The 17,409-nt window shown below is 45.3% G+C and overlaps 1 protein-coding gene across 2 annotated transcripts in view; it reads left to right on the top strand.

Annotated features, from left to right (window-relative positions):
* Positions 1 to 17,189, top strand: part of C5H18orf63 (chromosome 5 C18orf63 homolog) — a 37,147-nt gene extending 19,958 nt beyond the window's left edge. For both annotated transcript variants that reach the window (XM_038747114.1, XM_038747113.1), the window contains 6 exons: positions 2,928 to 3,039; positions 6,109 to 6,150; positions 12,402 to 12,478; positions 14,625 to 14,734; positions 16,832 to 16,928; positions 17,045 to 17,189. In XM_038747114.1, coding sequence (XP_038603042.1) covers positions 2,928 to 3,039; positions 6,109 to 6,150; positions 12,402 to 12,478; positions 14,625 to 14,734; positions 16,832 to 16,928; positions 17,045 to 17,152 — 546 coding nt within the window. In that variant the 3' untranslated portion in view covers positions 17,153 to 17,189. The remainder of the gene's footprint in view (positions 1 to 2,927; positions 3,040 to 6,108; positions 6,151 to 12,401; positions 12,479 to 14,624; positions 14,735 to 16,831; positions 16,929 to 17,044) is intronic.
* Positions 17,190 to 17,409: the final 220 nt, after the last annotated feature.

The following is a 17,409-nucleotide window of genomic DNA, read 5'->3' as shown; positions in this document are numbered from 1 at the left end:
GCTGCGAATCCTCGTCTCCGACATCGTTCTAACGCTTCTGCTTCCCCGCTTCTGATGAGAACCAATGGAGGATTCTCCGCCCTGGTTTTCTGCTTATCCAATAATAATAATAATGACGGCATTTATTAAGCACTTACTATGTGCAAAGCACTGTGGGATACAAAGTGATCAGGTTGTCCCACGTGGGGCTCACAGTCTTCATCCCCATTTTCCAGATGAGGTAACTGAGGCCCGGAGAAGTGAAGTGACTTGCCCAAGGTCACACAGCTGACAAGTGGCGGGGCCGGGATTAGAACCCATGGCCTCTGACTCCCAAGCCCGTTCTCTTTCCACTGAGCTACGCTGCTTCTCTAGTTGATAGTGCGGGATTCTCTCTTTCTTTCTCTCCTTATTCATCTGGTTTTTCACAGATGGGAAAGCTGGGCGGGGTGGGGTGGTCTATGCAAGGTTAAGGTTAAGTTACAGCATGCAAAATTTGTGCTGATTCCAAATGATTTCAGAATGATTCCAAAAAGCTAAGATGGAGTTGTCTGGACTTGGGTCAGCTTCCCCAGAGTCAGAAGGACCTGGATTCTCATCCCGGCTCTGCCACCTGTCTGCTCTGAGATGGGCAAGTCATTTAACTTCTCTCTGCCTCAGCTACCTCATCTGAAAAATGAGAATTAAGATTGTGAGCCCCATGTAGGACAGGGACTGTGTCCAACCTCATTACCTTGTATCTACCCCAGGGCTTAGAACAGTGCCTGACACGTAGTGAGCTCTTAACAAAAACCAGAAGAAAAAAAAGTATTGCCTTTTGGGCAGGAGGTGAGAGACGGAGGAACGGGGCACATTCGACTGTAAACTCCTCAAGGACAGAACCTGTGTGGATGACTGTTTTGCCCCTCAGAAAGGCAATTGGAAAGTGACTAGTACATGGGCCGGCTATTGAGTACTGAATTGAAATTCAGTAGTGCTTGAGGAGCAGTGTGGTTTAGTGGGTAGAGCCCAGGCTTTGGAGTCAGAAAGACCTAGGTTCTCCTCCCAGCTCAGCCATTTGTCTGCTGTGGGATCTTGGGCAAGCCCGTTGTTGGGTAGGGATTGTCTCTATTTGTTGCCGAATTGTACTTTCCAAGTGCTTAGTACAGTGCTCGGCACACAGTAAGTGCTCAATAAATATGATTAAATGAATGAATGAACTTTTCTGAGCCTTAGTTACCTCATTGCAAAATGAGGATTAAGACTGTGAACCCTGTGTAGGACGTGGACTATGTCCAACCTATTTATTTAATTATTTATTTGTTTATATGAATGTCCATCTCACCCTCTAGACTGTGAGCTCATTTTGGGCAGGGAATGTGTCTGTTTGTTGTTGTGTTGTACTTTCCCAAGCACTTAGTGTAGCGCTTTGCACACAGTAGGTACTCAGGAAGTACAGTTGAATGAATGAATGAACCTTTTAACTACCCCAGTGCTTAGTACAGTGCCTAGCAATCAGTCAATCAATCAGTCGTATTTATTGAGCGCTTACTGTGTGCAGAGCACTGTACTAAGGGCTTGGGAAGTACAAGTTGGCAACATATAGAGATGGTCCCTACCCAACAGTGGGCTCACAGTCTAGAAGGGGGAGACAGAGAGTACAGTGCTTAACAAATACCAAAAAAAAACAAAAAATAGAGCCCGAGTTTGAGTTGGTTGTAGTCATTGTATGTATTATACGTATTATATATGTAATTTACACACATAAGATATGTATATCTAATATATGGTGTATATAAATCTAATATAAATCCTGTCAGTCCCACCTTCACGACATCGCTAAAATCCGCCCTTTCCTCTCCATCCAGACTGCTACCCTGTTAATACAGTCACTCATCCTATCCCTCCTGGATTATCAGCAGCCTCCTGTCTCTCCCCACTGCAGTCCATACCTCACTCCCGGATCATCTTTCTGTAAAAACGTTCAGGACATGTCACCCCCCTCCTCAAAAATCTCCAGTGGTTGCCTGTCTACCTCTGTATCAAACAAAAACTCCTCACCATTGGCTTTAAAGCAGTCCATCAACTCACTCACTCCTACCTCACTTCGCTTCTCTCCTTCTCCAACCCAGCCCACACACTTCGCTCCTCTAGCACTAACCTTCTCACTGGGCCTCCATCTCACCTGTCTCGCTGCCGACCCCTGGCCCACATCCTACCTCTGGCCTGAAATGCCCTTCCTCTTCAAATCTGACAGACAATGACTTTCCTACCCCCCTTCAAAGCCTTATTGAAGGCCCATCTTCTCCAAGAGGCCTTCCCAGACTAAGCCCCGCTTTTCCTTATCTCCCTCTCCCTTCTGTGTTGCCTTAACTTGCTCCCTTTGCTCTTCCCCCACCTCCAGCCCCATAGCACTTATGTATATATTTGTCATTTAATTTATTTGTATTGATGTCTGTCTCCCCCCGCTTTAGTCTGTGAGTTCATTGTGGGCAGGGAATGTCACAGTTTATTGTTGAATGGTACTTCCCCAAGTGCTTAGTACAGTGCTCAGCACACAGTATGCACTTAATAAATATGATTGAATGAATTGAATGAATAATTGGATGTATGTATACATATTCATTCATTCAGTTGTATTTATTGAGCACTCACTGTGTGTTCAGCACTTGGGGGAGTACAATACAACACTAAACAAATACATTCCCTGCCCACAACTAGCTCACAATTTAGAGTTTACCTGAACTGTAGTACATATAGTAATAATTATAGCATGGGTGCTATGAATTGCACTAAGCTCTTGGGAAGTACAAAACAAGCAAGTGACAGTCCTTGACCACAAGGAGCTAACTGGCTTTTTGGAGGCCATTTCTTCTCGGGAAGTAGTTATTAGGACAAAGTTTAGTGGCGTATCTCTGGCCGACAGGAGGTCATTTTGGAAAATGAGGGTTTCTCTCCTTTGTCTTTAGATGGAAGCTCCCCAACGGGTGGTCCCAGATATCCTGCAAACCTGCCTCTCCTATTCTCTCTCAGCCCGACTTGCCCCTTCCTGGAATAAAGTGGGTCAACTACTGGTGCAAGGTAATTCATTTCTTTATTGGTATTTGTGTAGCTCTCACTATGTGTCAAACACCATTCTAAATGCTGGGGTAGATGCAAGTTTATCAGGTTAGACACAGTCCTTGTCCCACATGAGATTCACAGTCTAAGATGGAGGGAGGAGGGTTGAGGGAGGAGGGTTTAAGTGAAGCAGTGTGGTCTAGTGGATAAAGCCCGGCCCTGGGAATCCGAACTAATCCCAGCTCTGCCACTTATCGGCTGTTAGGCACTTCTCTGTGTCTCAGTTTCCTCATCTGTAAAATGCCTCCTGTCACTCCCCGCTCTGCCTCTCATTCTAGAGGGAGAGACAGACATTAATATGAATGAGTAAGGAATTTATAATCTGTAATTTAAAGATATGTACAAAAGTGCTGTGGGGTTGGGTTTGGGGCGAATATGAAATATCCAACGGTCACAGTTCAATGCGTGGATGACATAGAAGGGAGAGCGAGCCGGAAAAAAGAGGGCTTAATTGGGGAGGACCCCTTGGAGAAGATGTGACTTTAATAATGCTTTGAAGATTAAGGGAGTAGTGGTCTGGCTTATATGGAGGGGGAGGGAGTTGGGGGAGGATGTGGGAAAGGGGTCAGCAGTGAGATAGATGAGATCGGGGCACAATGAGTCAGCTGGCACTAGAGGAGCAAAGTGTGCGGGCTGCTATAATTCTATTTATTTAGTTATATTGATGCCTCTTTACTCGTTTTGATGTCTGTCTCCCCCCCTCTAGACTGTAAACCCACGATGGACAGGGATTGTCTCTCTTTATTGCTCTGTTGTACTTTCCAAGTGCTTAGTACAGTGTTCTGCACACAGTAAGCGCTCAATAAATACGATTGAATGAGCTGAGGTAGGATGGGGCAAGCTGATTGAGAGCTTTAAAGCCAGTGGTAAGGAGAGTGAGGCTCAGTGGAAAGAGCGCGGGCTTGGGAGTCAGAGATCATGGGTTCTAATCCCGGCTCCGCCACATGTCTGCTGTGTGACCTTGGGCAAGTCACTTCACCTCTCTAAACCTCAGTTACCTCATCTGTAAAATGGGGATGAAGACTGTGAGCCCCACGTGGGACAACCTGATCACCTTCTATCGCTCCCAGTGCTTAGAACAGTGCTTTGCACGTAGTAAGCACTTAACAAATGCCAACATTATTATTATTATTATGTGGAGGTGGATGGGTAACCATTCCAGGTTCTTGAGGAGTAGGGAAATATGGACCGAATGTTTTTGTTGACAAAATGATTAGTGCAGCAGAATAAAGTATGGATTGGTGTGGGGAGTGACAGGAGGCCGAGAGGTCAGCGAGGAGGCTGACACAGTAGTCAAGGTGGGATAGGATAAGTGCTGGGATCAACATAGTAGCCATTTGGATGGAGAGGAAAGAGCAGGTTTTAGCAATGTTGTGAAGGTAGAACCGACAGGATTTGCCACAGATTGAATATGTGAGTGCAATGAGAGAGATGAATCTAGAACAGTGCCCGGGTTACAGCTTTTGAGGTAGGGAGGATAGTGGTGTCATCTGCAGTGATGGGAAGGACAGGGAGAGGACAGAGTTTGGGTGAGAAGAGAAGGAATTCAGCTTTGGACATGTTAAATTTGAGGTGTCGGCAGGATATCCAAGTAGATACGTCTTGAAAGCAGGAAGAAAGGCAAGATTGCAGGGAAGAAGAAAGATTTGGGAATCATCTGCATAGAGATGGTAATTGAAGCCTTGGGAACAAATGAGTTCTCCAAGGGAGTGGGTGTAGAGGGAGAATAGAAGGGGACCCAGAACTGAACTTTGAGGGAGCCCTGCTGTCAGAGGATGAGAGGCAGAGGAGGAGCCTGCAAAAGAGACTGAGAAGGAGCCGCCAGACAGATAGGAGGAGAAACAAGAGAGGACAGTGTCGTGAATCATCATCATCATCATCGTCATCAATCGTATTTATTGAGCGCTTACTGTGTGCAGAGCACTGTACTAAGCACTTGGGAAGCACAAATTGGCAAAATATAGAGACAGTCCCTACCCAGCAGTGGGCTCACAGTCTAAAAGGGGGAGACAAAACCAAACATACTAACAAAATAAAATAAATAGAATAGATATGTACAAGTAAAATAAATAAATAAATAGAGTAATAAATATGTACAAACATATATAAATATATACAGGTGCTGTGGGGAAGGGAAGGAGGAAAGATGGGGGTGAATCCAAGGCTGGATAAAGTTTCAAGGAGAAGGAGGTGGTCGACAGTGTCAAAGGACACTGAGAAGTCCAGGAGGATTAGGATGTAATCGAGGCCATCAGATTTGGCAAGAAGGAGGTGATTGGTGACCTTTGAGAGGGCTGTTAGCAGGGAGTGAAGGGAGTGGAAGCCAGGTAGGAGGTAATCTAGGAGAGAATTGGAGGAGAGGAAATGGAGAAAGCAGAGGTAAACTACTCTCTCAAGTAGTTTGGAGAGGAATGGTAGGTGGGAGATTGGGGCAACAACTGGAGAGAACCGTAGGGTCAAGGGATGATTTTTTTTAGGGTAGAACATTGGAGTTGAATAAGATAATAAGGTTGGACCCAATCCATGTCCCACATAGGGCTCACAGTCTTAATCCCCATTTTACGGTTGAGTCAGTCAGTCAGTCATATTTATTGAGTGCTTACTGTGTGCAGAGCACTGCACTAAGCACTTGGGAATAGAAAAGACACATTCCCTACCCACAACGAGCTTACAGTCTAGAGAGGTAACTGAGGTAATTGAGGTAACTGGGGCACAGAAAAGTTCAGTGATTTGCCCAAGGTCACACAGCAGTCATGTGGCAGAGTCGGAATTAATAAAATGGAAATTAAAGACTGTGAGCCCCATGAGGACAGGGACTGTATCCAACCTGATTAACCTGTCTCTATCCCAGTGCTTAGTACAGTACCTGGCACATAGTAAGCACTTAACAAATACCTTTGTACCCCCCAAAAAATGTTACCGGGTAAATGGTGCACTTTTGTTAGATTTGACGTTTAAAAAGAGATTTTTAGGCTTGAGAGTTTCATTCTTGAATTATATGTAACAAAATATTTTGTGACCATTTTTCAGGGAGAGATTTTCTGTGCCAAATGGGAAAGCAAAGTGCTGTTGGTAAGTATTAATGAGGACCAGAAGATGAAACATTATTGTTGTTGGCAGTTGTTTAAAACTACGTTAAAGATTCTAGGTTGCCATTATGTGGGTTGATGTTTTAGAGTCAGGGCTGTCATGTGCCTTCACTAAGAACTATCCAGACTCTCCATATGTGACTGAACAAACGCTCTGTTCTTGTACTGGTTTTCACAGACTTTCTGTCTAGTTCTCCTATGGATATTTTCCCCAGTGCTAAGTATGGTGTTTTGTACACAGCTTAGGCGCTTAATAAATACTACTGCTCCCTCATGATCCCTTTGGTCACATACAGTTGCTATTTTGTAATCATTGTAGTTAGTTCAGATTGCCTTTAAGCGCCTGTTGAAATAGTAGCAATCACTCTGAAAAGAGAGAAATGCACTGCATCTTTTTAGACCATTCATTCATTTTTAGACCATTTTTTAGACCATTCATTGATTCACTCATTCAGTCGTATTTATTAAGCGCTTACTGCGTGCAGGGCACTGTACCAAGTACTTGGGAGAGTCCAATAGAACAATAAACAGGCACATTCCCTGCCAAAGATTGGAAATACTGTGAACCCACACAGACTTAGAGAGACCACGGTGTCTTGAGGGAGGTGATTAGACAGTATCATCCCCCCTCCCAACCCTAGAGCATTTATGTCCGTATCTGTAATGTTTTTATTTATTCATTCAGTCAGTCGTATTTATTGAGCACTGTACTAAGCGTTTGGAAAGTACAATTCAGCAATAGAGACAATCCCTGCCCACAATGGGCTTTCAGTTTAGTGAGGGGGAGACAGACATCAAAACAAGTATATAAACATCTGTTTCCCCCTCTAGACTGTAAGCTCTCTGTGGGCAGGGAATGTGTCTGTTATATTGTACTCTCCCAAGTGCTTAGTACAGTGCCCTGCAAACAGTAAGCACTCAATAAATACAATTGACTGATAATGTGAGTGCTTTCCAAACCTCAGCCGCTGCCCCCACTGTGTGCAGGACCAGTTTAGTGAAAAGCCACGAGGTCCCTGTTCCTCTGAGAAGATGGGAGATAGTAGCAGTCATCCCCTCTCAGGAGAGTTTCCAGTCCTCTACCAATCTCGACTATGGGAGGGAGAGTCAAGCAGAGGCCTCCCCTTTCCATTCCTAGCTTGGCCAGTGGCTAGCGAGTGGCAGGCAATATGCCACGAGTCAAAACTCCCCTGTGCTGGGCAGCAGCGACACAGGAGAGAGTCAAGGATGGAGGCTAAAGTTGACGGCGTGGAAGGAGGCAGTGGTCAACCACTTTCGGATTTTGACCAAGAAAACTCTGCGGATCCACCGCCAGAACGATGGCAGGTTGAGGCGGGGCGTTCTGGGAGAGATGTGTCCGTGGCGTCGCTATGAGTCGGAGACAACTCGACAGCAGAAGACAAGTAGCAGTCATGTGCATCCGCGATCTCGGGGTGCGCTAGCCGGAAGCTTTCCGGGATGGAGACTGTGAGCCCACTGTCGGGTAGGGACTGTCTCTAGATGTTGCCAATTTGTACTTCCCAAGCGCTTAGTACAGTGCTCTGCACATAGTAAGCGCTCAATAAATACGATTGATGATGATGATGATGGAGAGCGGAAGGCTCTGAGTCCCAACCTTGCCTCTTTGGTGGCTCAGGCAGGGCCGGGTTTGGTTGTCCAAACAGAGGCCGGTCTGATGTCAGATGCAGGGTAAGCAGACTGTGGTCATTTGGGGAGTGGGGTGCTTGGACAGAGCAGCCCAGCTCTGCCCCAATCATCTAGCTACGTGCGGGCAAGGATTATCTCTTTCTTGCTGAATTGTACCTTCCAAGCGCTTAGTACAGCGCTCTGCAAGCAGTAAGCACTCAAAAGATATGATTGAATGAATGAACGAATCTCCAAGTGGAATGGGGTAGAAGTGATTCTGTCCCAAGCACTCTTCCCTGCAGTGATGCCAAAGATGACTGCCAAGTCTCTCCGTCGTAATGTGAGCCCCTCAGCTCCTAGACTGGAAATTCATTTGACTTGGGGCTTATTATAAGCCCGTCCCTAAGGTTCACCTCCCCCGTATTTTCAGGTATTCAGGTTATGAGCCCATCTCTGGGGATTCACCTCCCTCTATTGTCTGGCATTCAATAACAATAATTACAACTGGGGTATTTGTTAAGCACTTACTTTGTGCCAGGCACTACACTAAGCTCTGGGGTAGACACAAGTTTGGACAAAGTCCATGTCCCACATGGGGCTCATATTCTTAATCCCCATTTTGCAGATGAGGTAACAGGGGCCCAGGGAAGTGAAGTGACTTGCCCAGGGTCACACAGCAGACGTGTGGCAGAGCTAGGTTTAGAACCCAGGTCCCTCTGACACTCAGGCCGGTGCTGTAACCACTAAGGCATGCTGCTTCTCCTAGTTATGAGCCCCTCTCTGGGGATTCACCTCCCCCTGTTATCGGGCACTCAAGTTAGTAGCCCATCTCTGAGGTCCTCGCCTGCCTCAGCCTCCCCAGAGGCAACTAAAGAAGGCCTACACCCTCACCTGACCCCAGTTGGCTTTGAGCTTCTAAGAATCCCCCTCTACGTTTGGGCCCGAGACCCAATCTGGCCTCCACCATGAAGCCGGGCCTTGACTTTAGTCAGGCATTCAGTGCCAAGTCCAAAGTGAAACCGCACCACCACGGTATACACCACAAATCTTTATTCCGCTCTTAATCTGGCTAAAGGGGTAAGCACCCATTCATTCGTTCAATCGTATTTATTGAGTGCTTACTGTGTGCAGAGCACTGTAGTAAGCACTTGGGAAGTACAAGTCGGCAACATGCGTGCACACACACACACACAGCAGAATCTAACTAAAGGGGTAAACACACATATACATCTACTTATACACCTATGCATATACACATATACATCTACTTGTTTTGTTTTCTTGTCTGTCTCCCCCTTCTAAACTGTGAGCCCATTGTTGGGTAGGGATTGTCTCTATCTGTTGCCGAATTGTACTTTCCAAGCACTAAGTACAGTGCTCTCTATTTATTGATTTATTTACTCTATTTATTGATTTATTTATTTTACTTGTACCTATCTATTCTATGTATTTTATTTTGTTAGTATGTTTGGTTTTGTTCTCTGTCTCCCCCTTCTAGACTGTGAGCCCACTGTTGGGTAGGGACTGTCTCTATATGTTGCCAGCTTGTACTTCCCAAGCGCTTAGTACAGTGCTCTGCACACAATAAGCGCTCAATAAATACGATTGATTGATTGATTGATTGCTCTGCCCACAGTAAGCGCTAGATAAATACAATTGAATTAACGAATATACATATATACACACACACCGCATGGTGTAGAGGATAGAGCATGAACCTTGGAGGCAGAAGGTCATGAGTTCTAATCCCCCTTGTCTGCTGTGTGACCTGGGTCGAGTCATTTCACTTCTATGGGCCTCAGTTCCCTCATCTGGAAAATGGGGGTTGAGACTGTGAGAGCCCCACTTGGGACAAGGGACTGTGTCCAACCCGACTTGCTCGTATCCATCCCATCACTTAGTACAGTGCCTGGCACATAGTAAGCGCTTAACAAATGCCACAATTATCCTTAACGAATACCATAATTATCATTACTACCCATCCAACCTTTCACCCCAAGATGGTGCACGTCGGAGGAGTTGGAGGAGTCCGGCTGGCTCGTGGCGGGCCGCTGCAAGTCTTAGCTGGTTGGTGGCGGCCGAGCCATAGTCCGGTTCTTCACTCACGGAGACCGCCTCGTTTTGGCTGTCCGGCCACAGATCTTAGGTGGCACTGCCCTCAGCTGTGGGCCAGTCTGAGCTCACGGCAACCGACCTGGGTCGTGATGGAGGTGGTTTAGCCACCACCCTGTGGTGTGGGTCTTCCCCCTTTTATCCTCCCTCGTTAGGGCAAAAAAAGTCCTTCCTTATTGGCCTCCTGGGGTATCGTGGCAAGTCCTGATTAGCTGCTTTGGCTTGGTCGGTTGTTTGTTGCTCCAGGCCCATTACTGGGAAGAGCAGTGTGTGGCAAGAGCCTAGGCTTGGGGGTCAGAGGACACGGGTTCTCATCCCGGCTCCGCCACGTATCTGCTGTGTGACCTTGGGCAAACCTCTCAACTTCTCTGGGCCTCAGTTACTTCATCTGTAAAATGGGGGTTAAGACTGTGAGCCCTGTGTGGGACAACCTGATTACCTTGTATCCATCCCGGCTCTTAAAACAGTTCTAGGCACATAGTAAGCGCTTAACAAATACCATCATTATTATTAGTAGTAGTAGCAGGGAGGGAAGGCTACTTCTCCCTCCATGCCCACCCCTCCAACTGGTTTTGAGGTTATCTAGTGTGCACATTCCTTCTGCCCTCCAGCAAAACAGCACACGAGCCCAATAATAATGCCCTCCCTCCGTACATCCGCCAAGCTAGCTCTCTTCCTCCCTTCAAAGCCCTACTGAGAGCTCACCTCCTCCAGGAGGCCTTCCCAGACTGAGCCCCCTCCTACCTCTCCCCCTCCTACCTCTCCCCCTCCTCCCTCTCCCCATCCCCCCGCCTTACCTCCTTCCCCTACCCACAACATATATGTATTTATGTTTGTACATATTTATTACTCTATTTGTTTTACTTATACATATTTATGCTATTTATTTTATTTTGTTGGTATGTTTTGTTTTGTTGTCCATCTCCCCCTTCTAGACTGTGAGCCCACTGCTGGGTAGGGACTGTCTCTATATGTTACCAACTTGTACTTCCCAAGCGCTTAGTACAGTGCTCTGCACACAGTAAGCACTCAATAAATACGATTGATGATGATATGTTGTCAACTTGTACTTCCCAAGTGCTTAGTACAGTGCTCTGCACACAGTAAGTGCTCAATAAATATGATTGAGTGAATGAATGAATGAACTGTGGTATTTGTTAAGCCTTACTATCTGCGAGGCACTGTACTGAGCACTGGGGTGGATACAAGCAAATCAGGTTGAACACAGTCCCTGTCCCATATGGGGCTCACAGTCTCAATCCCCATTTTACAGATGAGGTAACTGAGGCCCAGAGAAGTGAAGTGACTTGCCCAAGGTCACACAGCAGACAAGTGACGGAGCCAAGATTAGGATCCATAACCTTCTGACACCCAGGCTTGGGCTCTAGCCACTACACCATGCTGCTTCTCAAGTGACCTTGACACACTTTAGGGACAGAACCAGCCTTCGGTGATGTTCAGCAGGGTTGCCTAGGTCCTCCACGAATCCCTCCTTCGACATTGTTGTTCAGGGGGTCAAAAAACAGTCACACTTAAAATGGCTTCTTGGCCAAAATAATGGCTTCCCGTGGGCTCACCACAGGGCAGGGGAAATGTTAGAAGACTTTATAAGTTATAAGAAGCAGTGTGGATTCCTGGAAAGAACAGGTGGCCCGGTAGTCAGAGGACCGGGATTCTACTCCCGGCTCTGCCGCTGTGTTACCTTGGGTGAGTCCCTTCAATAATAATAATAATAATAATAATGGCATTTATTAAGCGCTTACTATGTGCAAAGCACTGTTCTAAGCGCCGGGGAGATTACAAGGCGATCAGGTTGTCCCACGGGGGCGCTCACAGTCTTCATCAATCATCAATCGTATTTATTGAGCGCTTACTATGTGCAGAGCACTGTACTAAGCGCTGGGGAAGTATAAATTGGCAACATATAGAGACAGTCCCTACCCAACAGTGGGCTCACAGTCTAAAAGGGGGAGACAGGGAACAAAACCAAACATACTAACAAAATAAAATAAATAGAATAGATATGTACAAGTAAAATAAATAAATAAATAAATAAATAGGGAAATAAATATGTACAAACATATATACATATATAATATGTATTATATTTTATATTATTACAGTCTTCATCCCCATTTTACAGATGAGGTCACTGAGGCACAGAGAAGTGAAGTGACTTGCCCAAAGTCACACAGCTGACAAGTGGCGGAGCCGGGATTTGAACCCATGACCTCTGACTCCAAAGCCCGGGCTCTTTCCAGTGAGCCACGCTGCCTCTCTATTGCTTCTCTTTACTTGCCTGGGCCTCAATAAAATGGGGATTCAGTCCTATTCCCACCGACATGGACTGTGAGCCCCATGTTGGAGAGGGACTGTGTCCAACCTGATGAACTTGTATCAACCCCAGTGCTTAGAACAGTGTTTGGCACATAGCAAGGGCTTAACAAGTACTCTAATTCCAATTCTAAGACCGTGATCATTTGTTTCCGTTTTCAGCACTGGAATACAATGTATCCGAAACCCAACTTTGCGTAAGTGTAGAGGCTTGCACAATTAGACTTCCACCACCTGAGGTAACAGAATTTCTGATTTCTCTGACTTATCGGATATTCTACTTCTACCCATTATTTGCTGCTTGAAATAGAATGGTTTGTGTATGGGGAAGGAGCAGAATTAGAGAGGCCAGGAAGCATCATGGCTTCTCTGATTTCTATAATAACAATCAATCAATCGTATTTATTGAGTGCTTACTGTGTGCAGAGCACTGTACTAAGCACTTAATAAATAGAATACACATGGGGCTCACAGTCTTCATCCCCACTTTACAGATGAGGTAACTGAGGCTCAGAGAAATTAATTGACTTGCCCAAGGTCACACAACAGACATGTGGCAGAGCTGGGATTTGAACCCATGACCTCTGACTCCAAAGCCCCTGCTCTTTCCACTGAGCCATGCTGCTTCTCTTAACAATAATAATAATAATAATAATTGTGGTATTTGTTAAGCACTTACTACGTGCCTGCCACTGTAGTAAGCACTGGGGCAGATACAAAGGTAATTGGGTTGGACACAGTCCCTGTCCAACATGGGGCTTACAGTCTTTATCCCCATTTTCCAGATGAGGTAACTAAGACCCAGAAAAGTGAAGTGACTTGTCCAAGATCACACAGCTGGCACGTGACAGAGTCAGAATTAGAACCCAGGTCCTTCTGACTCCCAAGCCTGTGCTCTATCCACTAAAGAATACCACTTTTCTTACAAATGCCACAATTATTATTATTATTTCTCTGATTTCTACTGAGTTCTAAGTTTCAAAGTAGGACAAGATATCCGCTCCACCGAAGACTGTAAGTTCGTTGTGGGCTGGAAATGTGTCCTTTTATTGTTGTAGTGTAGTCTCCCAAACGCTTAGTACAGTGCTCTGCACAACAGTAAGCGCTCAATAAATACAATTGAACGAATGAAAGAGTCCATCTAAATGTAGAGATAGCTGGGCTTCGGGGTTCAGTGACACTCTTGAGAGTGAAATTCATATCATTGTTTGGGAACAATGCATGACTAACAGGCCCTTCCTCATTTTGTAATACCACTAATAATTATTTTGGTATTTGTTAAGCGCTTGTTATGTGCCAGTCACTGTACTAAGCTCTGAGACGGATACAAGATCATCAGGTCGGACTCAATCCCTGTCCCACGTGGAGATCACAGTCTCGATCCCCGTTTTCCAGACGAGGTAACTGAGGTCCAGAGAGGTGAAGTGACTTGCCCAAGGTCACACAGCAGAGCTGGGATTAGAACCCATGACCCTCTAGACTCCCAGTCCTGTGCTCTATCCAGTAGACCCTGTTGGCACTCCTTGACCCCTTGTGGCATTGTTTCAATGCCACCCACAGTCCCTGCTGCCATTTTTGTTCCTCCCCCGAATATCGATATTACCAAAGTCCCTACTCTGAAAGAGTCACCCCGTTTTAAATTTCTGTACAGCCAAACTGGTCTATCTGTCACTTCTTTCTCCAAACTGTCCAAGGCTAGGCACTATCAAGCATTCAGTCGCACTTATTGAGTGCTTACTGTGTGCAGAGCACTGTACTATGTGCTTGGGAGAGTAGCAGCTTGGGAGCCAGAAGGACCTGGATTCTAATCCTGGATCTGCCACATCTGCTGTGTGACCTTAAGCAAGTCACTGCACTGCTCTGTGCTTTGGTTACCTCATCTTCCCCAACTAAGCCTTCCTTTCATCTTCTCCCATTCCCTCTGTGCCACCCTGACGTGGTCTTTATTCATCCACCCTCCCGGCCCCATACCACTTATGTTCATATCTGTCATTTATTTGTTTCTATTAATGTCTGTCTCCCCCTCTAGATTGTAAGCTCACTGAGGGCGGGTAATGTATCCGTTCATTGTTAGTTGTACTCTCCCAAGTGCTTAGTGCAGTGCTCTGCACACAGTAAGCGCTCAATAAATACCATCAATTGATGTCTATCTCCCCCTCTAGTCTGTAAACTCATGGTGGGCAGGGGCCATGCCTACCCACTCCGTTACGTTGTCCTCTCCCAAGCGCCTAGTACTGTGCCATGCACCCAGGGAGCGCTCAGTAAATACCATTAATTGGTGATTGTGTGATCTTGGAACCAGTGAACGGAAACTGAGGGGAATTTCCGTTGAGAAACCTTATTACCCACAAGACTAAATTTAAATCTTTTTTTTTCCATTCGTAGCTGGAAGACTTTGAAATATCCAAAAACATATTAAAGAGGTTTGAGGCTCACGAGGAGGCAGTCATTCAGCAGCATTCCATTTTCAATAACTGGTGTTACATCTTACCAAGGTGGGGTAACTTGGGCACAAGAGTCGGCTAGCGTTTGTTTACTTTCATTAATCCTTCTGGGCATCTAAGACCAGGTATACCCAAGTGCTATCGGAAAGACAGACAATCACTCTTCCCCGCTTCAAAGCCTTATTGAAGGCCCATCTCCTCCAAGAGGCCTTCCCTGACTAAGCCCTCCTTTCCTCCTCTCCCACTCTTTTCTATGTCGCCCTGACTTGTTCCCCTTATTCATTCTCCCTCCCAACCCCACAGCACTCATATCCCTATATGTCATTTATTGATTTATGTTAATATCTGGCTCCCCTTCTAGACGGTAAGCCCACTGGGGTTAGTGAATGTATCTGTTATATTGTTCTATTATACTCTCCCAAGTGCTTAGTACAGTGTTCTGCACACAGAAAGCACTCAGTAAATATGATTGACTGACTGATTAACTGACTATTTGAAGCTAAAAGTATATTCATTCATTCATTCAATCGTATTTATTGAGTGCTTACTATGTGCAGAGCACTGTTCTAAGCACTTGGGAAGTAGGTCGGCAACATAATAGAATATAATAATTATATATAATATATAATGACGTTTCAATGAAAAAGGGATTTGGATAAGACAAAATGTTTCTGTAATGATGTATAGAATTCCCCTGTGAGCCCCACCTTCTTTCTTCCCTCTCTCTTTTTCCTATTTCCCCTCACCTCCTTTTTTTTTTTTGATGGCATTTGATAAGCACTTACTATGAGCCGGGCACTGTACTAAGTGCTGGGGTAGATACAAGCTAATCAGCTTGGACGGAGTCCCAGTCCCAGTTGGAATTCCCAGTCTGGATCCCCATTTTCCAGATGAGGTAACTGAGGTCCAGAGAAGTGAAGTGACTTGCCCAAGGTCCCACAGCAGACAAGTGGCAGAGCCAGGATTAGGACCCAGGTCCTTCTGACTCCCAAGCCTGGGTTCTATCCACTAGGCCACACTGCTTCTCTCTCCCTCTGCCTCTCTCCGTGTGGACCCTCAGGACCATACCCTCCCTAGCTAATTGCCACTTGGGACACCAATTCCAGTCAATCAGTCAATCAATCATCATCATCATCATCAATCGTATTTATTGAGCGCTTACTGTGTGCAGAGCACTGTACTAAGCGCTTGGGAAGTCCAAGTTGGCATCATATAGAGACAGTCCCTACCCAACAGTGGGCTCACAGTCTAAAAGGGGGAGACAGAGAACAAAACCAAACATACTAACAAAATAAAATAAATAGAATAGATATGTACAAGTAAAATAAATAAATAAATAAATAAATAGAGTAATAAATATGTACAAACATATATACAAATATACAGGTGCTGTGGGGAAGGGAAGGAGGTGAGATGGGGGGATGCAGAGGGGGATGAGGGGGAGAGGAAGGAAGGGGCTCAGTCTGGGAAGGCCTATTGAGCCCTTTCTGTGTGCAGAGCACTGTACTGTAAAAACACAGTAAGCGCTCAATAAATAGGATTGAATGAATGAATGTATTAAGCACCTGGGAGAGTCTGATGTAACAGAGTTGGTAGACACATTTCCTGCCCACAAGGAGAATTTCAAGTCAGTTGGAGCATAGACTGTAAGCTGGTTGTCAGCAGGGAATGCGTCTTTATTGTACTATTGTATTCTTCCAAGCGTTTAGTACAGTGCTTTGCACACAGTAAGCACTCAATAAATATGATCAAATTAATTCGGAGATGGTGACCTAGATACCACCATCATGAGAAGCATGAAGCATGCTTAACGAGAAGCAGCGTGGCTTAGTGGAAAGAGCCCGGGCTTTGGAGTCAGAGGTCATGGGTTCAAAGCCCGGCTCCACCAATTGTCAGCTGTGTGACTTTGGGCAAGTCACTTAACTTCTCTGGGCCTCAGTTACCTCATCTGTAAAATGGGGATTAAGACTGGGAGCCCCATGTGGGACAACCTGATCACTGTGTAACCTCCCCAGCACTTAGAACAGTGCTTTGCACCTAGTAAGCGCTTAATAAATGCCATCATCATCATCATCATTTTCACCATGTACATTGGTAGGCAGTTATGAAAATACTGACTATATTTTAGCAACTCTCATTTTTGAATAGCATGAAGATGGGACAAATCATCAATATTCTTCACACCATTCCTACTGATTGTCCTTTCAAATCGTATGGAGACCTTCAGGCGCATTGGAATAATCTGGTAAGACGTGAATGCTTCCTTAATTTGAGTTACTTATTTGGTCTTAAACTCACTTTGAAGTGCATCTATGTCATCATTTGACAAAGTTGACGTAAAACATTGTGCTTAATTTTTAGTATGGGTATACGCTTCCAGAGGATTGTGGAGACCCTAAAATATACTGCAGCATCTACTTCAAGTTAATTGGAGAAAGACTTTTTACATATCCTTTTAAAAAAAAATAGCAATTTAAAATTCAAGAAGAGATCCTCCTCCTTTTCCGCTCCCCTCGTCGATATTTCTGTGTAGTTTAATTTTTAGACATTTCACACGAATTAGGTCTAATAAATGAGAGCTGAATCATTGAGTCAGTCAGTCCTTCAGATGGTCATATTAATTTAGCGCGTACTGTATGGAGAGCACTGTACTAAGCGCTTGAGAGAGTACAACAGAACAGTATAACAGACTCATTCCCTGCCCACCACAAGCTTACAGCTAGAGG

This window comes from Tachyglossus aculeatus, chromosome 5, assembly GCF_015852505.1.
Source record: "Tachyglossus aculeatus isolate mTacAcu1 chromosome 5, mTacAcu1.pri, whole genome shotgun sequence".
Classification (NCBI taxonomy): Eukaryota; Metazoa; Chordata; class Mammalia; order Monotremata; family Tachyglossidae; genus Tachyglossus; species Tachyglossus aculeatus.
Note: the sequence above shows the minus strand (reverse complement) of the source record. Positions and strands in the feature narration are given on the sequence as shown.